General features: G+C 37.5%; 1 protein-coding gene across 7 annotated transcripts in view; it reads right to left on the bottom strand.

Annotated features, from left to right (window-relative positions):
* The window catches only part of PTPRZ1 (protein tyrosine phosphatase receptor type Z1), a 137,342-nt gene that overhangs the window by 36,240 nt on the left and 79,373 nt on the right, over positions 1-21,729 (bottom strand). For all 7 annotated transcript variants that reach the window (XM_032107566.1, XM_032107568.1, XM_032107567.1 and 4 more), the window contains exons 4-11: positions 19,984-20,135; positions 18,466-18,561; positions 18,148-18,214; positions 14,503-14,660; positions 13,812-13,962; positions 8,236-8,420; positions 7,401-7,527; positions 1,025-1,068 (exon numbers count right to left, since the gene is read on the bottom strand). In XM_032107566.1, the coding sequence (XP_031963457.1) occupies positions 1,025-1,068; positions 7,401-7,527; positions 8,236-8,420; positions 13,812-13,962; positions 14,503-14,660; positions 18,148-18,214; positions 18,466-18,561; positions 19,984-20,135 (980 nt within the window). The remainder of the gene's footprint in view (positions 1-1,024; positions 1,069-7,400; positions 7,528-8,235; positions 8,421-13,811; positions 13,963-14,502; positions 14,661-18,147; positions 18,215-18,465; positions 18,562-19,983; positions 20,136-21,729) is intronic.

Genomic DNA, 21,729 nt, shown 5'->3' with positions numbered 1-21,729 from the left:
CTCTTAAACTTTCTTGGTTCAAGTAAAAATCAGTTGATATTCTCTGGCACCTAACAGATGCAATATCATAATCTAGATACATAGCTTACAACAACAGAGAAATGACTGTATTACTGGTTACTCGGTGTCTACAAATGCAAGAGAGGGTAAATACACAGGTAACCACAGGCTGTCTATTTAACTGAAAGGACTTGTCATGCAGTGAGAATACTGCGGTCATAGACTATAAATTAAAACTTAAAAACATAAATTAAAATGAAACTATAAATTAAAACTTCTGGGGGATTACTTGATATTACTTGACAAATGTCTTACTGAAGTAACTGTTCATGTTGCAAAATTGGTACTAGAGACTGTTAAAAACTTAATTATGGTATGTTTACATCTCTTCTTGCTGGGACACCAGAAACCTAGTTACTGAATATAAAGCCTCCAAAGGTTATCATAAAATCATCAAAAAATTTGTAAAACAGAGCTATACTTTAACAAAAAGTTCAACCTGAAGTTCAAGAAGCAAATGAACCTCCAAGAATTTTTGAGTTCACAGCACACTGATAACAGACACCGTTGAATCTCACTCTCCAGCACAACCATCGTCCTCCCTTACTTTAATTTACTACATGATAAGACCATCACAATCAAGGACAAATCAAACTTCTCTTTAACTAAAAAACCTAACACTGGATGGCAGCTTTGATTCTGCTAAATGAACAATTCTGTCACACTTCACAGAAAGGTGATTTTAAACTAATGCCCCATTAAAAAAAGTATTTAGGAATATTCTCTGATATCCTTTATTCACCATGTATCTCCAGCCCCAGAGAAATACTGAGCTATCTCCAGAGTTATCTAGGGAGGAATATAGCTCAAAAGCTATATATGCACATACATATATGTATACATAAATGCAGATAATACACTCAATTGGTGACATAGTTTTGTAAACTTTCACAGAATACAATTTCAATCTAGTTGAAATGTATTTATTTTAAATGCTCTTTTAAAAAATAAATGAATGTTATACCTCATATTCTTCAGCTTCACTCAGTTCAGGAATGAGGTCAGCCTCTATAAGACAAAAATACACACCGTATCATCCACAATTTTAGACAGAGAGAATTCTTAATTCTGCAATGACTCAACTGGTTAATTAATTAATTAATAAGTTTATTGAGACCATGTCTAAGATTTTTTTGTAGGATTGTGCTTGGAGAAGTGGCCAACCCCCTGGACTGAGGAATAAGGGTAGCAATGCTCACTCATCTAGACAGGACACATTCAGCCACAACAGTTTCATCTGGCTCTATTTTGATGCCATAGGACTTGCACTTTTGGAGGAGCCACATGTTGGCTGGGGAAAGCCAAGTTTACAAGAACATTTTCAATGAGAAGTACAGTTTAATGCAGAAACACAGATGAGAGAAAAACAGTAAGTCGGGGATCAACTATTTCTCTACATTAAACCTGAAAGCTCTGAAGATACCCTTGTAAAACAATCTGTTCTATAATTGTCATATAGAAAATTCCCTGTTTGTGCACCCAGGCTTGGGCTTAGGTACTAGAGCAACAGCAATGCCATCATACTCAATATGCAGCAGGCTGCATGCCTCCATCAGGGCAGACCAAAGAGACCCACCCTTCCAGTCCTTACAGCCTTCTTCAAAATACCAACCTATTTGACTTAATGTAAAGACATGAAGCCAGTTGTATCACATCCCAGAAAAAGTCCCTAATAAATAGGTACTGCATGCTCTGTGAAGAACTGCTCTAGAGGCTTTTGAGGGATTCCCAATTTTCATAAATAAAAACCAGTTGAATTGGGTTGAAGAAATGAATCTCCTACAACCCAGTTGAAAATCCTTCTCTCCAAATTTAGAGGTAGTCTCTTGCCTTCTTTCTCTCTTTTTGGCCAAATCCAGTGTCGTACTTCTGACAGTGGTCAGCAAGAGAGGCTTCAAAGCAGGTTGAAAGAAACATCCAACTCTCTGGTAGGAACTGACAAAGGTCTTCAGTGAGGAAATCTAACACTGCTTCCACAGCACTAAGAGCATCTTATCGCTCCTTTGGTCCATAAAAAGGCCCATTCCCATTCTGAGTCTTTCTAAGGCTTTCTCCTAAGCCATGTTCTAGCACTCTGTCTGCACACAAGTGCTAACACATATTCTGAGGGCTGATTTGCACTAGGTCAAAATGCCAATCTCTTGCCCTGGAGAGGGATTCTAACAACAGCATCACACACAGCCCCATGTCTGCATGTCCTCCACAATTCCCAAATGTAGTTTTTTCAATACACTTAAATAAATATGTCATCTCTGCATTTCTCATTTTTGCAGTGTAACATGTGGATCTAAATTTGTATTCTCTTTGGTCTGTCCATGTCTACCCTCCAAAACAAATTGAGATGTCCTATATGCACTGTACACTAGATGAAGTTTATCAAACTAATAAGCTCACACAGTTGTATTTGTAGATTATACATGCAAACAAATTTTGACTAAGCAATGCTGCACAAAATCCTCACAAATTTTCCTTTAGTAACAAACATCTATAAATTACCAAGTACAGAACTGACCTTTCATTAGCTAGATAGATAAAAAATTATCTTACCTCTGACTTCTGAGGCCTACGAGGCTCTGGGGCAGGGTGGGGAGGGGAGCGGAGGGGAGGAAGGGGTGGACGAGATAATGATATTCCCTGGCTTCTCAATGATATGAATCAAATATTGACATTAGTTTGAATTCCTTCCCACAATAGACCCATACCATGTACTATGTACTCAACAGACTTCTCTGAAAATTTTTTTTAATCCAGAGAAATTCTATCCATTCTTTTTGTGGTCACTATTCTTGAGTTGAGCTTTAATCAGACTCAGTCAGAAAAACAAACTGTACTGATTGTGCTAGAGTATACAGAAGGGCATATGCTCTCAAATTCCACCAGCAGGAAACTACAGTTTCTTACTGTTATCTCAATGGAGAGACATTAACATACATATATATATACACATATATATATAAACTGTATATTAACAAAAACAGTAAATCTTCAGGAACTTTATAAAGACTATTTAAATTTGGATGGTAATAGAAAATTTATTTGTCAAAAGTATGAGAGACACACACTTACAGGAGTTCTGTTAATTCTGTTGATGAACTTTTGATTTGACAGGAGATTACAGAAATACAATAACATCCCCCATCCAAGGTGAAGAGCCGCACCCTCCAAAAAACAACCCATTGATGTAGGTTGATGAACAAGCTTGTTTATTTTTTCTGGAACCACATATTGATTATTCTATAGTATACATTTTAAAATAAAATAATTAAATAATTAGTTAGAGAGTTCTGTAGAGGTCTTTTCATAGTTCATTTTAATGACAGATGGAGAAACGATAGAACAAATACAGAAAAGGTAACTATTTCCCTACATTTGGATGTTCAATGCAAATATTTGAAAAATCTCTTTAACAATGTGATTTATAATCGTAGAATAATGTGCACAGCATAAACTCTTTTCATTTCTGTACTGACTTATGTAATAAATGGCATGGCAAGAACAAAAGTAAAGCCTGTTTCTTTTGATTAAATCAGTTTTCAGATTTCTACTTTTATCAGAAAAAATTAGAAAAAATCATCCCTAGATCAGACATTTAATATATGTTTAGTGCTTTTTTAGGACAAAAATCACAAAGACGAGTTACAAAGAAGTTGCATAGTTAGACTCTCACAAAGCATTGTTGACAGCACGAGCTGCCAGGCAGGAGACGGCATTTGAGAGCTGTATCCCAACACATTGGGTATTTTTTGACAAACACCAACTGAAGTCTACACAAAGGAATAGAAGTGGGGAGTTATATTCTTATTTTTCCTTTCCTGTGTCAGCAAAAGCATGTAAGTACCACCAGTATTAGCTACACAACAAAGTATTGCATAACCTTCAGTTCTATACAGACGTTATCTAGAGAGTCAAAGCACACATTTACATAGTTATTTGAAATCCAATTCTATCAGCAGGTGAAAAGCTTGTAAATAAAGGTTGGATTTTTATCAAAGCTGACTAAAGTACTCTGGGCATGATTCCCTAAATTTTCAACGGAGATTTTGTCGCTACATCACTACATGCATTTGTTTGCTTTTACTAAGTGGAGACTAACTGGAAAAAATTTTAGTGTGCACACACACTGTATTACAAGGTGAAGGGCTGCCATTCTGAAGAGTTCAGGAAAAACCCAAAGAGCAGAGGTCTCCACTATGGTAGCCTGCCCAATGTCATTACACTACGGCTCCTGAGGCTTCCACAAACTGAGGCAGAGCATGGCCCCAAAGAGGTCCTTCCTCTTACAAAGCATTGCTGAGAACAAGAGTCTCGGGTCTGTGGATGACCAGAGACTGCAGAGCCCTCACTAACTGCATATGGGAGGCACTAGACTGGGTGGGGAGAAGGCATGAGAGACACATTTGTGAGTATCTCAAAAATGAAAACCTAAAACAATGGTCTTGAGCTTTTTGAATACCAGATCTCATTAGAAGTGGCCATTCCAAGGATAGAATTTTCCTGGAAAAGGGCCCATCTAATGGCTCTGCATGACTCATGCCTTGCTTTAGTTCTTAACATGAAGACTAATTGATCTGGAGGTGACTGTAGTGAATTTCATCTTAATTAAACTGGATTACTCAGCATAATTCTTGAAAAGGAAAGATTCAATTTATGCTTTATGTGTGTCAACTTTATTTCATGTCTTCACGGTGAAGATAACTTTTCTTTCATAAATTCCCAAGCAGGAGCTCCAAGAAATCCCCTTTTGCCTCAAGATCTATAAAGCAGATCACAAAACCAATTTGATGTTATAGTTGTAATCAGCAAGCTGCTCTGAACAAATCTTTCTTATCAGATATCTACATTCTCATATGTCTGTTGTTTAATATTAGGTATATTAAAATTAAATGTGAAAATATTTGAAATATTTGCAACAGTTAATTCAGAAGTAAATAATTAGTAAAAGTAAGTATGCAAATAAACATTAATATTAGAAATTAATGGAAGTTTTTTGCATATTTTAAAATTGTATCCAGAGTTGACACAGCAGGTAAACAACTTATTTATAGAGCAATGTACACTCTTAGGAATCATACTAATTACATGAGAGGAATTTTTCCCTGAATTTTCTTTATTCGGTGCTTTCATTGGTACCACTGTGGAAGTGCCAAAATAAAAGAACCAAAGTAGATTTAAAAACTTTGTGTCTGCTTCAGACAGGAAGCATGTCAATGAAACTTTTGGGGTTTTTTGTGAAACAGGCAAATATTCATTTTGGCATTTAATTTTTATTTAAAACCTTTGCTCTCTTTTTATTTGTATTGTTTAAAATTTAAAGTATCGAAGTAGAAATTAATGGTTTTTCTGTGTAAAAAGTCTTGAGAGTATCAGACCTTCAGTCTGATATACAACATTTATTATAACAAATATAACACATTCTGAACTATAGCATTTACTGTACCAAATTCTCTTGTCTGAGCAAATGAATATGAGAGAAATTTCTGCTGATACTGGAAGGTGAAATTAATTTTCCAGTATGTATTTCCCTCACTCTTCCTTCTACCAGAATGAATGCAAAGCCCCTGTTTTGCATGACTTCAGCAGAAATACAGCAGGGATGCTGTGCTGGGTGGCTGGATCTGCACTGCTGACCTACCCCAGGCTGCCCAATGCCTCATCATCCTCTTGCTGAGCCTGTTCCCCAGCAGCATCTGCTTGCACCACAGGTGCACTGACAGTGCCTGCCCAGCCCCAGTTCTCCTGTCTCTCTCCCTGCCTCTGCACCCACGGTTCCTTCCAAAGGGAGTCATGGAACACAGAAGGGTGATATGCAACTCATCTTTTCAGCAGGGATACAGCAGTAGCAGTAGGAGGGAGGTTTGTCCTCTGGATATCACCTATACTGGGTTTTGTTTTGCAAAATGTATTTTCAGAGGTTTTACAGCTGTGATAGCAGCACTGTATTGACTTGGTTTGTTGAACTATTGTTTAATGATGATAACACTATGCTGCTTATTTGTCATTCCATGTAGAAATGGATGTGGGGTGTGTAGATGAACTCTCATCTGAGAAAATTCTTCAAACAGCAATCCAGCAAATTCTGGAAAGTAAGTGGAAGAATATACTATCTAAGAGATGGATAAAAGGTAGACAGAAGAGTGAAATGTCAGGCAGAATGTCAGAACCTTGTTGTGGACATTTTAGAAAACTAAAGAGAAATAGGAAAATTCTGGTATATATTAGCCTAAGACCCCAAACCCCATTATTCTTAATACACTGTGTTTGAAAGACAAGTTAAATCTTTATTAAAAGTGTATATGTACTATACCTGATGCTGTGCCGTCCTCCTACAGATAAACCCACTCTATTACAAGCCTATTACCCTTATTAGTCCAGAATTCATGTGGTAGAGATTGTTGAGAATCACACTCTCTCTCATTGTAAAGGAATGTGGCTCCCTTGAAATGAAAAACTGTCCAGTTTTCCCAAGTTCACCACAACATCACTAATGACCTTGCTGTGGCTAAACAGACATACATAAGTGTAAAACTGAATTTACAGACTACATACACAAACAACAAAATCCAGGCCCTTAGATAAAAAAATAGCTCCTAGCATGATCAAAAAGCATTTGATTTTTTCTATGATTAATTACAGGGCGCTTAATTAAAGACACAGCCCTCACTCACTTTCAGAAGAATTGGATCTGATGCTAAAGCTTACACCAAATTTAAGGAATTATTAAGGACAAGATCAAGCTTCATGCTATAGTTTCAAATTATTTCATAGGCAGAAGAAGCAAATCTGGCTGTGAAATCATTAAGATTTGTTTGTTAGGTCTTTTGATTTTTTTGCGAGGCAGCATTAAGAAGCAAGGGAATTCCATCATCACAAGTCTTTTGAAATCAAACTCCAAGTATTCATAAGAAATCAAATTTCAAAATCATTAATATAGACTTATAAATCATATATTGTGGTTGTATTACTTGATTCCTTAAGACTTTGGCTGTGTGGATTAATTTTGAGAGGATGCTTGAACCATAGAGAAATAATCCAAACATGGTTTTATTTCCCTCCATATCTAAAAGATACACTTGTGAGATTTGAAATCAAGTAGGTGATTTTCAGAATATTCTTAGAATTAAACAAATTAACATGCAGTTTTTATAGGCAATGCTTACAAGGAATTACATAATGTAAAATATCATTAGCAAGGAACATGCTGAAGGTTAACTGCAGCGATTTTGAAATTTCATTTTAGCATAATTTGAAAGTCACGCATTTATCTGGTTTGCAAACAAACTACTTCTTCAAATACAGATTTTTTATCTAAAAGTGATTGTTAAACTCAAAAGAGCACTTACCTGTGTCCTCTAAAGGCATATCAACAATGACTTGGTCACTGTATTTTCCATATAGACCATTAGAGCAAACAGCAACTATCTGAAGAACATAACTTGTATTGGGCAGCAAATTATTTAGAATAGCCCCCTAAAACAAAAAAAAAACCATTTAACCATTTACTTGCAAATAAGTATCAAGTATTTGAAAATGTTAATTTTTTCATAACACAATTTTCTTATGAACCATAAAGCTCCTTTCTTCTAGTATTATAATGTGTGCTTTTTATATTTTACTGTCACAAATGGTTTTCAGTCAACTTAAAAAAAAAAATCTCGTGAGTTTTTACATGGAGGATACCAAACCAAATAACTATTTAGTGCTGGACACAAGTTAGGTAACATTATGTCTGATAAGTTATGAGTCTTTAAAGAGGGTTAGAGGAACAGATCTCATTAGTAAAATACCACGAAGCTGTAATCAGTAACTTAATATTTATAGCAGTATGATTGAATTGAATCTCATTAGTTGCTTGCGCAGGTCATTCTTTCACATCCATGAGCAATGAAGTACAGATCACTGTTAACTGACAAAGGGTTTTATGGCCAAGGAGCTCTGTGATTGACATGATCATGGCACGTACAGGCAAATCAAAGCAGCAAGCTGTAGAGTTTTTCCCTGTTCTGGACAAGAGAAACTTTTAATTTTATTTTAAATTGTCTTCGTGGCTTTACAGCCAAAAAATGAGAAAATTTCTCTTCAATTGGGTCCCAGCTACAGTTTAGTCCCTCAAGAAAATTAACAGTGAGTTGTTATGCCACCATCCCTTTTTATGAAACTTGAAAAGTTTACAGTTACCAAGTCCTGATACCCATCTGTCAGAAACTCGTGCTTAGTCTGGTCTTCTCCATCCAGCTGTTGATAAAAGACAGCAAATCTCTCAATTGTGGTGTCGTATACAACACGAGGTCTTTCCCACGTTACAAGAAGACTAGTATAATTCTTTGGATCAGATTGAACATTTTCAGGTTCTGAGCTGCAAACTGGAAGAAAGAAAAGAGGAAAGAATATGGTATTTATTAAATGGTACAAGTGACTCTACTAAAATCTTGAGCTACCTCCTGGGAAAACTAATGAAAATCTTTCGTGTGCCTCATTTTTAGCTGTCTACTAAAATATTTGAGATGCCATTCCACTATAAACAGAACCAGTGTTTTAACACTAGATTTCCAAAAGCAAGTAAATTTGAGGACTGAGTCTCCTCTCCCTGCCTCTTATACCATATTTTGTGAAATATTACTATCCAGTTGCTAAGAAATAAAATAAAAATGATAAAACATAAAGATTCTTATATATGTCCTGGGCAAGAAAAAAATCTCAAAAATTCTGTCTTTATAGCTCTATCAAAGTAGAAGAGCTGCATACTCTCTCACTAGCTATAATAGTCTAATCTATAGTAGATTGTTTTTAATGGTTAAAGGTGAAGCTATCACACCTAATTTTCCCCTCAAGGGAATCTTTTATAGTACTTAAAGAAGAGAAAAAAGGCAAATAGGAAGAAGTTAATTGTTACATAAGCAGTAGTGATTTCATGTTATTATATTTCAAGGCTTGTTATTATATTTTTAGCTTGACTTTTGCACAAGCAATTACATAGTCATTCCCCATTTGGAATAAATGAGGAGACATTTTTTGTATCTCATAATCTCTTTAGAGCAAGATATGAGTATCCAGACAAAGCAAGTAACAAAAATCTATTTAGCTAACTAAGAAAACCAGTGCAGATCCTTTGGAGCTCTCTAAAAGGAAGCAAACACCAAGATGCCTCAACGCTTTGGGGGACAATGCTGCATTTTGAAAGTGAAGTCCTGTAGCTTTGCATTTTGCCTTTTGAACACAAGGGGGAAGTCAAGCCCCTCCAAAATATTTGTAAAAAGCATTTCTCCCATTCTGCAGGGAAGGTGGGCAGTTCGGAGCAGCTTCGGTCTGAGATAGTCAATGGAAAATAAGCAGCAAGGCTTTTTTAATTTTTGTGTTTGTGTGAGCAAGCTAATAGTAGAGGCAGTGTTAGTCTGTGTAGTTTAGTTGAATTCTGTTGCCCGGTTTTGAATCTATTGTGCTATACAATGGATACACCATTTTATTAATTACACTTAATTATTTTAATTGATGCAAAGGAAGAGCAAATTAAAAAAAAAACCCTCATGTTGTGTACATTCCATTCCATTCCAAAAATTGATCATTCCTCCCCATTTCCACCAGATGGCAAAAAGAAATCATTAGACCAGCAAAGATGATTCCCTTCTCAATTCTGAGCATTGAGAGAGACAATTTAAACAGATTTCATTCTTTTTCAATGAACCTCAGGACTCCTCAGATATTTCTTTTCAAAGGTGTTTAAAATTCTTGTCAAAACACTTTTTTATAATATAAGCACCAAGGTTCTCTGTATTCCAAACTCTTCTCTACAGTCCTTTTTCCTCCCTTCATCTTTTTTGCTTATGAGTGTATTTGGTTCTGAAATCTGTGTCTGTATTCAGACTTACAGAGCAGTATTATAAAACTTTTAAAGGTACAAGGCTGGTGCTTCCAGTGTTTTTTCTTTGTTTTCTTTTTTCGTTTTCCAGATGGTTCTTCTATTTTTTCCCAAGAAAATAGTCTTCCTTTTTGTTCTCCTTTTGATGTTCATCTCAGCAATGACCAACGATATTGCTACATGACAATCATCTACATATTATTTCACCTCCATTTCTTCCCAAAATGTTGTCTCTTGCCCTTCTTCTGATGTCACTTCATAAATCATCCTGCTGTTCCCTTTTCTTTTCTACTAGTTAGTAACACAGAAGTACTTTGCTTCTGCCTTTTCCCATTTTCCTACTCCAGAGACTAGAAGAAGAAAGGAGACCACATGACAACTTACCTAATTACTTCTGCTTTGATACTGACTTTTAGAAAATCTGAGCAAAGAAACTGCAAGAAAGGGAGTTCTTAAGTCTGTTACTAGTCTGAAGCCACAAATATTAAACTGGATTACAGGTAATAAGCAGCAAAATACAAAATAGCAGAAAATTCACAGGAAGTCAGAGGCCTACTCAAACCCCTGCTGGACTTGAATCCAAGTCTTTGCTTTCTCCATGTTAATACTTAGATTCTGGTTTTGCATATCATATGTCATGGTAATGCACCTAACTTTGCTTATTCTTCTGTGGAATAAAATGCTACCCATGTAACTTAAGAAATTTTCAACTAAAGGTAATTGCATCATGGGGAACCACTGGGGTACATCACCCAGATCATTGCCAAAAACTGCCTGGGCTGTTTTTGTGACCAGAAGACCTTTACAAGCTGCCCAAATTTGGCCTTTCCCCCCCACCACATTTGTTGCTTTCTTCTACTTTTAGCTAAATCTGGGTTTGAGATTATATTTTAAATGCAACTTTTCAATTGTTGAAGCCATGAAATCATGTCGTTTGCATTAGGATATTCAGGGGCTTTGAGCATCACTGGCAGTGTGTGACAATAAGCAATTTTTTAATATTCCCAATCTACTCTTTGGGATAGAGGTGGAGCAGCACAGTAGACATGTGCTGGGCTGACCTTGGCTGGCCACCAGGTGCCCACCCAGTCACTCGCCCACTCCACCTCCTCAGCAGGGCAGTGGAAGAAAGTAAGATGGAAAAGCTGATGGGTCAAGATAAAGACAGAGGTCTCTTGCCAACCACCATCATGGGCAAAACAGGCTCGACTTGAGGAAATTTATCACCAATAAAAATAGATTAGGATAGTGAGAAACAAAAACAAAACCACAAACACCTCTCCACTCTTTCCTTCTTCCCAGGCAGAACTTCACTCCTGACTCTTCCACCTCTCCACTCCCAGTGGTACAGGAGAATAAGGAAGGGGAATTGTGGTCAACTTGTAACACTTTGACTCTGCTGCTCCTTCCTCATGCTATTCCTCTGCTCCAGTGTATCCATCCAGCATCCATCCACAGGATAGTCTTTCATGACTTTTTCCAGCCTCCACACAGTCTTTCAGGAACAGACTGCTACACTGTGGGTCCTCTCGGGGTCAGAGACCTGACAGATAACCTGCTCCTGCATGGGCTCCTCTCCACAAACCACACCTCCAGACAGGAACCTGCTCCTGCATGGGGGTTCCATAGTCTGCTGCAGGATAGACTGCTTCACCACAGTTTCACCATGGGCTGCAGGGGAATCTCTGCTCTGCTAGTGGAGCACCTCCTCCCCTTCTTCCTTCTCTCACCTGGGTGTCACAGAGCCGTTTCTCACAGGTTTCCCTCACTTCTCACTGCTATGCAGCTTTGCTTTCCCAGAGGTGTCTCCACCATGGCTCTCAGTGCCCTGAGATGGGTGGGTTGGTGCCAGCTGGAACCGTCTGTGTCTGACTCGGGGCAGCCCCGGGCTCTCCTCACAGAGGCCACCCCTGTACCCACCACTGCCAATGCCTGGGCACCTGCACCCTGCACACTGTGCCAGTGGAACTGTCCCACACACACGTCTGGATAGAATCAGAGGATCTGAGAATTTATAATGAAGTCATGTTGACTGAAGAATGTGAAAGGGCAAATGCACAAGTCCTGACCCCATGTCTCACAAGACAATTTAACTAAGCTGCTGAACTTTACATAGTTGTATTTCTCATGGGAAAACAGGTTGACTAATACTTTTTATCAATATATATTGTCAGTCTTGAATTTTAAGAACCCATTATTGTTTATACCTTTACTAAATCCAGGAAGATAAACAAGAGTTAGGTTTCTGCCCTTACTCCCAGGGCCTTACCAGAAGGGTGGAGCAGATGGAAAGTCACCCAATGTGCCCAGCAGCCAGGTTTGGTTCTTAGGTTTACAGGAATAAACAACGATTTCTATTATAAATAAATTTGCATGCCAGCTGAGGTTGGTGAGATTAAGTATTACAATTTCAAAACACTTTTTTTTAGGTGAATCCTCAAGTATGGCTGTAAGGATTAGCTATTTTAATCTTCTTAAATTGATACATACGTATCACATAGGGAAATTACATACATTACTAGGCAGGCATGGGGAATGAAGCATCTCCCATGCCCTTAAGAGGACCGTGTTTGTACACCAAAAATGTTGGGGATGTCACTGTGAGAAAATTCCTGAAAATATTTTGCCGAAATTAGTTTATAATGGAATAGAAAGATTCTTCTAGCTTTTCTAAGAAAACTTAGTTCTACTTAAGGAATGTCATGTCCCAACAATAGCAATTAATCAAGCATTTAATCCTACTGCCTAATAGAATCTACACTGAATGCAATGGGAGAAAATTGGGATTCTAGGTTTCACAACACAAAATAATTTTTCAGTTATCTACCTGAGTAATAACCAGTCTTGGCATTTCTCATGTGTCCTCTAATGGGATTAAAAAGATTACTTTTTTTCTGTTGATTACTATGCAATATTTAACATGAATAAGTCTGTAAGTCTATTGACTCCTGTAGACTTTGGCATTCATGTTACAGATCCTACATCTGAGCATTTCCGTTTAATGATTCCTAAGCTTTTTAAATTTAATTTATTTTAAAATGGAGGTGAAAACATAAACACTTCCCTAATGTTCTGCATTAAACAAATCCTATAGTTGCATTTGTGTGCATCTATACACGTGTGTGTATGCATAAATAAATAAAAGTATGTGTGTGAAACCACACTTCTAATCTGGACTACACCTATAGTACATGCTTAAGTCATCTGTTTATGTCTGATTAAACACAGTTCAGTGCAATTGAGTTAAAGAATCTACAGGAATTCCTATGCAAGTAGCAACATAGTGCTTCCAGTTTAGATGTTTCCTATATATTCCTTTGTGCTTGTTAGTATAGGAATCGTTACTTCCATATTCAGTTCTAGAACTTGTTTCCCATTATACAATGTACTGTTTTGGTCACATAACCTCCACAAACTTCCCCGAAGTTTTAGGTAAGACTAAGAACAGAATCTGGCTTCTGGAATTCTCTCCATCTATCACTTCCTAAGCAAACTACACGGAATTAATTTGGTGACATCACTTCAGTCTCTGTTGGAAAAGCATCCACACTACATGATAAAGAACCAAATGGGTTTGTAAAACAAAATTCTCTTGCAGTCTCTGAAAAGGCAGCTTTGTTGAAGTCTGAAACACATTAAAATGGCAATCTAAGGAAGCTTGAACTGATGTGATCTTCACTGAATGCTTGGTCAAGACAAAGCATTTAATTTTCCACTCCATTTAATCTGACATGTTTTATGATTGCTGTTTTTTCCTCTGAAGTGATAGATTTATGACTAATAGCACAGTGTGCTACTTTCTACACAATTTAAAATGAGTAACTTCATACTTGGATGAATCTTTTACTGAAAATCGTCTTTTAACTTGTGAAGAAAGGAATGACTGTTCAGTAAGTACCTGCTTCATGAATTTCTTCTTGTCCAGTGTAAGAGGAAAACACTTGCCCAAAGAACTTATATTGCTGTTCCCTGAAGTTGTTTTGCAGGTAGTCCATCAGCATAACATAGCCAGACTGCTGCATTGTAAGCACTTCACAGAATACAGCTAACTAGAAGAGGAGATGAAAAAAAGAAGTTAGAAGTCATAAAAATTGACCAGATTCTGCTAATAGGAAAAAACTCTGGGGAAAAGATGTTGGATAAAGTCTCACAGGTGAGTTATCCTGCATGGCACTGAACTTCTGTTCTTCTGTACTATCGGCATATCTAATGGTTTACTCCACAAATGTTTTTCAACCACTCTGCTGTTGGAGCTATGCTCTGCCCAGCACCACCATTTGGCTGAGGGAATATCCAAAAAGTGTTTCATACTCCTCTTTATCTGAGCTCAAAGTCCAGACAGCCTGGAATATGTTCTTACCCTATTTTAAGACAAGATCAGATTCTACTACTAAACTAAAAAAAAGGTAAAAAGATAACACAATTAATATACATGTTTTCTAATTTAATGGCATCACAAAAGACTTCTAACTAGATAAAAGAAAAGCTTTGTTGTTGGGCTGGCAATGAATGCTTCTACCATATACATGGCAAATGCTTTTCTTTGGTATATATATAATTTTTTTGTTTTACTACATTAAACAAATTACCTGGTTTTCAGAAATACTTATGGTATCTTTAAACACAATCCATTCAACTGTTTCAGAGCATGGAGGAGCTGATAGAGACCCATTATAAGTGTAATATTTGTCTGTTGCATTTGGCAAAAGATTCAGCAAAATAAACGGTTCTAAGGCAGCCTGTTTTCCTAAAAAATAAAAAAGAAAAATAGAGTCAGATAGTCAAAATACTACAGAAGCAATTAATAAATAGAAATCACACTCTCCAAAAGAGCTACCATTATAGGATAACGCTACTTTTGCGGCTTTTCAAAATTTAATCTCCAGAGAGACTAGCAGACAAATAAATCATGAAGTTTTCTATTTAGTTTGAAAAAGTACAGCTCAATCCCAACTTCCTTTACTTGGGAAGGTGTAGTGAGTTACTCCAGTAACAAATAGAGTAATTTTAATTGGTTCACAAGAATTTTCTCACCATAAGCTTACCTGCAAGGTGCCAAACCTTTGTCTCACTCTCAAATTTGAAGAAAAAAAGTTAGTTAAATCTTTGTTCTAGGTCTCATGACAGGGCTTCAAACTCTCCCTGAATTTAATCAATTTGTTGAGTTTTTTGCAGGATCCAAAGTGCTGCAGAAAATCACGGCCAGGGGAACTGTTGCCATGTTAGATGTGAAAGTTAATATTACTCATGATTGCAGAAGCAGAATTTCTGTGGATCAGGGTTCTTTTTTAAATGCTGATAATATAATGAAAACCTGTAACAGCTTTACACAAATCAGCAAACAATGCAAAGACCTCTTCCAAGAGAGTATGACTGCTCTGTTTATTGTTCTGTGAAAATAATATCGCATCTTTCAGTCAGCAGTTTACCTGGTACCTTGTCAGCTGGAAGGAAGCATGCGGGATTGCTGGAAGTCCTTCCACAGAAAGCTAAGTATGGTATGGTACTGGTATGGCAGTAGGGTCCAGCAACAAAAATTGGCATAAATGGTAACAACTTCAGCAAGGCAGACTTTTTCAGTCTGTGACAATTTTCTGCTTTATTGTCTGGTGCATCCAAAATAATGCTGCCTTTCACACCTTGGAATAGTGTAGATCCTTATACACCTTATTTCAGTCTAAAGTTACTCATTTCAAGTTTCTCCCTAATTGGTAAGTATTCATTTCTGAATATCTAATAAATTTCCAGACTGTGCATAAACTTATGCTTTTACAGGTATCTCACTTCTTCAGCCCTGTATAGATTTCTGACCTGGCTTTGTCTTCATAATTCCTTACAAATTTGGTGAGAGCAGCAAATTGCATTAACAGTTTACTCCGAGTGATGTTTTTCTCTACAGTTGACTTTTCTACTGAGTTAGGGTTTAAGAACTGACTTTTCCCCTCTCTCTCATTCATGTATCATGACGAGGGAACATTTAGCAGTGTTGATCAAAGAACCTCCTTCCATTTCTCCTGTCAAAATGTTAATCAACCTTCAGACAGAGCTATCGTTGCTATCTGGTATGTCTAGTTAACCCATTCCTCCCTCAGTAAAAATGAAATCCATTTTATATAGATGGCTGGGAACATGAAACTTCTCATTCATAACAAGAATCCTGCCATACATTTTGCAACTTTGGATTTTAGAATACCCTTTAATGAGACTGACAGCCTAGATTCTAAAATCAAACACCTACAAAGAATGATGAAAACCAGAAAATTTGTCTATAAGGAACAGGAGTGCTCCTCTGCAGAGCTTGGGAACTCAGCAACTGTGATTCAGATAAGCACAATACAGATATGACTGACAAGGACAATTTATGTACATCACAGACAAGGACAGATTGTGTGCTATTCACTTTTCTTCAGAAGAAACAACTTGATTTAGTCATGACCTGAATTTCCTGAGGTCATTTGCATTTTATTCAGGAAAATTGTATTCTAAGCATTGTTGAAGTGCCATGTAGTGACTTCATCTTGCATCTTGCTGCTGACAGTTTTACAGCTCCTTCCAAGGCTGTAGGACAGCATCTGTCTTGATGTATTACTAGTTCTCCTCTTTGTTTCACAGAAGATGACACACAAAAGTAATGAATCTACTACTTTATATTTCCACCTCCTCTTTCTAACTTATGAAAGGTGCTCCCTTTTAAATTTTTTGAATAGTGCCTGTTTTCCAGAGGAAAAAATATTGATTTTAGTGTCATACTTTTGAGAGCTTTTAAAACAGCTTTTTACATTTTCAACCTACCAATCTAAAGGAGCTTTACAAAATTCAAGCACCATTACTTAAAGGAAAACTGAGACAAGGTTTCCTTAAAGTCATGGACATGACGTAAGAACATATCCCTGTTCAAGACAGTGCTCATTCATATTTTTCTTCTGCAAAGACACCATAAAACTGGATTAGAAACACAGCCCAGATCTCTTCATGTACCACACTGAACTTCATGTGTCCTGATAAGCAATCACTACCAATAAAATACATTTGGATTTTTTTTGACTTACACAGGACCTACTGAAAAAAAAATATGTCTCCTCTGAGTCTACTGATATCCTGACAGTCTCACTCTTCTAACACCTTTCTTGGATAGTTACAACAGTCTTATCTGGCTTCCAACCAGATATAAAAATCCTAAGATGTACGATTAAGAAGATTTACATAATAAATCAGATTTATCTGGATTTAGAATTTAAATAGTTACAAATTTCTCATTGTAAGTTATATGTATTCATTTACACTTCCACTGTAACAAATAGTCTTGGGGTAAATAAATCAGAGAAACATGAACTATCTCATGTTGGAAGATAAGTATGGGGATCATCACGTCCAACTCCTTGCTCCTCACAGGACTACCTAAAACTAAATGATATGACTAAGAGCATTATCCAGATGCTTGGTGTCATGACCACTTACTTCTCTGGGGAGACTGTTCCAGTCACAGATCACCCTCTCAGTGAAGGGCCTTTTCTAATGCCCAGTCTGAACTTCTGGCACAGCTTCATGCCATTTCTTCATGTCCTATCACTGGTCACCACAGAGATCAGCAAATGCCTCTCTGTTGCCCCACTTAAAGGAGTCATTGACAGTGATGAGGCACCCTTCTCCAAGCTGAACAAAGTGACCTCAGACACTCCTTATAAGTCTTCAAGATCTTTCACAGTCTTGGTTGCCCTCCTCTGGATGCACTCCAAGAGGCTGATGTCCTTCTTACACGGAGGCACCCAAAGCTGCCCCCAGCACTCACCATGAGGCCGCCCCAGTGCAGAGCAGAGTGGGACAATCCCCTCCCTTGCCCAGCTGGCCATGCTGTGCCTGATGCACCCCATGACACAGCTGGCCCTCCTGGATGCCAGGGCACTGCTGACTCAAATTCAATTTCCCATTAAACCAAACCCCAAATCTTTTTCTAAAGGGTTGTTTTGTTCTTCAGGCTCTCATTCCCCAGTTTATTTATATAACCAGGATTACCCTTTCCCAGGAGCAGAATCTGGCACTTGCTTATGTTAGATTTCATGTGGTTGGTGATTTTCCAGTACTCCAGTCTATCCAGATGACTTCTATAATTTCTAACAAAATAGACATGACTGAGCAATATACAACCATGCTCCTCAATGTCTTAAAGGTTTCATAATCACACTGAAGTGGAATTTAAATAATCAGTAAACAATAAAACATGGAAACAAACTTACCAAAACGACTAACACTATCTACTCCATTAATGATTGGATTATAATCTGGATTATCTTCTAGTCCAATCTGTTAAAAAGAAATTGCATATTTTAACAGTACAGGCTTCACAAAAACAAAACTGAAAGTTACCACCAAAATTATGGATTATTTAAAGCCAAACAAATGTATTTTGCCCATTTGCTTTTCTGCAAGAATCAATTAGAAAGATACATGTGATTTTTTAACTCAGTGATCACATACTGGAACCAGTTAAATTCAGTTTGAACATCTGCTGTGTTTCAAGGCTATTAAATGACACAAAGATATATTTTGTTTACCTCAAACAAAATTGATAAAGCTCTTAACTTTCCACTTCCTTTAACTGCCTCTTCAAAATCTGTAAACTGATCTGCATCATAGCAGTAGATTTGCATCTGCAATTAAAAATATATTCAAATGTTACATATACAAAATTTTTTAAAAATTAAGCAATTATTTATATTCCCATTTTGAGGAAAAAACCCATCCAAACAAAAGAATTGAATACAAATATAGGGATTTTTTACCTATCTCATTTGCGTTATCTGAGGATACAGAACAGAACTCATCAACATTTAGCTACATAAAAACAACCTCTCCTGGAAAACTATTAAGGATGCAGCAATTACCCTTTCAAGGAGCACAATGCTTTCCATAGATAATAAAGTAAGCTGAGATAATGGGACACCTGATCTAGAGTACTTGGTGACATGAATCTTGACATCAGTGATAAAACATGAATAATATGTCCCTACTGCATCTGCCTTGCTGCAAGTGTGGAGAAGCATTGGTAATATAACATTACCAGGCATTTTGAGCCCACATCCGTCTGCTGTCATGAGCATTGATTTTGTTGCACCCCTTTCTCTCTTTCTCCAAATACGGGTGGGAAATCTTCTCCAGTGCTGGGTGACCAACATATATGGGGGAGTGACCTGCTCCTACTAGCTTTCCCTCAGATGATGATGGAAGAGAGTACTCTCTGATGCCTTGTCAGGACAGATGGAGTGTGACTGGGAATTTTTAAGTGGCTAATGAGGTAAAAGAAATGACACTGTCCAGGGATTGCTCCTGGTTTACCACTCTCCCCCATGTATAGGCCAGCCCTGGCACTGTTGCTTTGCTTTCACATAGAAGTTAAAAATCCTTGGAATGAGGAACAGGACAGTTGCCTGCCACAACTACCTCCTTTTAACTGGAAAATGAAACAATGCCATGTCGAGGGAAGAAAGTTTGGCCTTTGTGCATCCCAGCAAGAGTTGCTCCTCTCCTCCACCCCACTCCCATGCTGCTGCAACCCATTCTGCCAAACCAGCCAGGGGAACACTGGCCTGGCTGCCTGTCAGTGTGGCTGCACCCAGGACCTGCTCACCTGGCTCTTGGCACACCACTGCCAGCTCTTTCCAGCCCAGCAACATGGGCCACGCTTCGTCTCTGCGAGGCCCAGCAGCTTCCATGGGCTCTCAGCAAAGCCCTGACTTTGAGAAGTCCATCTACACCTTAAACAATGAACTGATGAGGAATACAATGGGCCAAACTTGTAGGAGCTTAACTTTTAGTGGGAGCTTTGTCAGATTAGTAGAACTGACATCTAATATCATCTTAGAAGATGTGCAAAAATGCAGTTTAGACATTCTCAACATGCCACTAACACCTTAAACTGCTCTTCTAAAATGCATCATTTATTATTAATTTGAATTTAAGTGAATGGTTATATTTGCAAATAGACTTAAGAGATAAACAAAGGAATTTTGTAGAGTATTAATGTTGCAGAACACCAAATTGTTGAAATCATCAAAATTAATTCTGTACTTTACCTCAAGAGGAAATTTTTGTCCTTCTAAACTATGTTCCGATCCATCTGATGACGCGTTGCATTTTCCCCAGTGAAAAGTGATCTTGCTTGCTTTGAATATGGTGTCTAATCCACCTCCACTCACATAATAATCGCTTGTCAGATTAATTTCCACTGAACAAATTGAGAAAGAGGGGAAAAAAAAGGAGTGTCAACATAAAAGCCAGCCAAGGCATCTATAACTCTCATATTTCAGTATTAGGTGCTAGAAGATAAACATGATACACTTATTTCTCTGTATTTCATAGCAATTTTGACAGGAAATTGATTATTTAAACTAAGTAGTAAGTGTGGTAATTCACTACTAGCATGGAGAAGTATGTTTAATTTCATGCTATAATTTATAAAATAATAATTTAATGAAGTGCACTTGTCTCCTGTTATCTGAAACTAAACACAGAACTACACTAAAAAGCTGGTCTAGACACCAACTGGCTGTCTAAGAAAATAAATTCCTGAAATACATACTTTCCTGAAAGCACCTGTGTTTTTAACAAAAAGGAAAATACACACCTGCCCCCAATTTCTACCATAATTCTATATACAAATCATGAGGCAACATGACAGAAGAGTATTTCAGCCAGTTCCTAGGTGGACTGTCCTGACATAAGACTCCTTAGCTGTGGAGCTGTCTCCCATGGGAAAAAGCAATGACAGGTTTTCAGCTAGACATAGCTATACACAACCTGTAGATGGGACAGAGCATTTGTCTTCTGGAGAGAATGAGCAGGGTGGGATAGACTGAAGCCCCACATTTTGGCTTTCCCACCTCCAGCGACTGTGAACTTGACTTCTTGATAAAAGAGCACTAATGGAGTTCAGTTTCACTGCATTCCTTTCCTCAAAACCTTAAAGACCATTTAAACAAGCTTAGCAGTCCCTCATATAATATCTGAATTGCTGCAGATGAGAAAGAGCTCAGTTCACTTTTAAGGACTTTAAAGAACGTTTTCTCAGGGGCATCTTGAAAAGACAAAGGACTATTTATCTCTGCTAGTAGGGCAAGAGGGAAGTAAGTGATCTGTGTATGCAGGAAGTACATGACAGAGCTAAGCACGGAAATTAGGAACAATGATGCTAAACTGAACTGAACTGAACTGAACTAAGCCAAACTAAACTAAACCAAAAAGGCTGATCTAGGGGTCCCCCTGGAACTGGTAGAAGGTCAAAGACAGTTGTTGAGCGATACCTTCCCACACCTATGCCCAAACCAAGGAACAGTACTATACTTCTAACAAGCAGCTTTTAGTTACTGCTTTCCTGGATTTATAAGTGGTTGTAAAAAGATTTGTCTGACAATTCAGATGACACAGTTAGCTTTTTTCATGGCTGGGAGAAATAGGCACTTGTAGGTATAGATCACTTCTTTCTAAAATACATTTCTAAGATTGGTAAGACAAATCAGACCACGAAAGCACCTATTTCTCTTCTTTGACTGTTAGAAGGTGTCTATGTGAGTAAGTCAGATGAACATTTCTGTATTATATGTGTCTATATGTAGGTGAGATGAATCCCAACCTGAGTTTTTTGTAACTTCAACTCATCCATTAAGTGCTTTCAGATGAGTGGGTAATTTACTCATACTTTTAAAAAATAATTTTTGCCTACCCAGTACAGACTCTGGATATGTAGTAATAATTACCATAATTTCACAGCAAATGCCAACTTACTGTTTACCTTCAATGATATGCCCATGATGGGATGATAG

Source organism: Corvus moneduloides, chromosome 4, assembly GCF_009650955.1.
Source record: "Corvus moneduloides isolate bCorMon1 chromosome 4, bCorMon1.pri, whole genome shotgun sequence".
NCBI classification, from domain to species: domain Eukaryota; kingdom Metazoa; phylum Chordata; class Aves; order Passeriformes; family Corvidae; genus Corvus; species Corvus moneduloides.
This window is presented reverse-complemented; position numbering and strand designations above follow the sequence as displayed.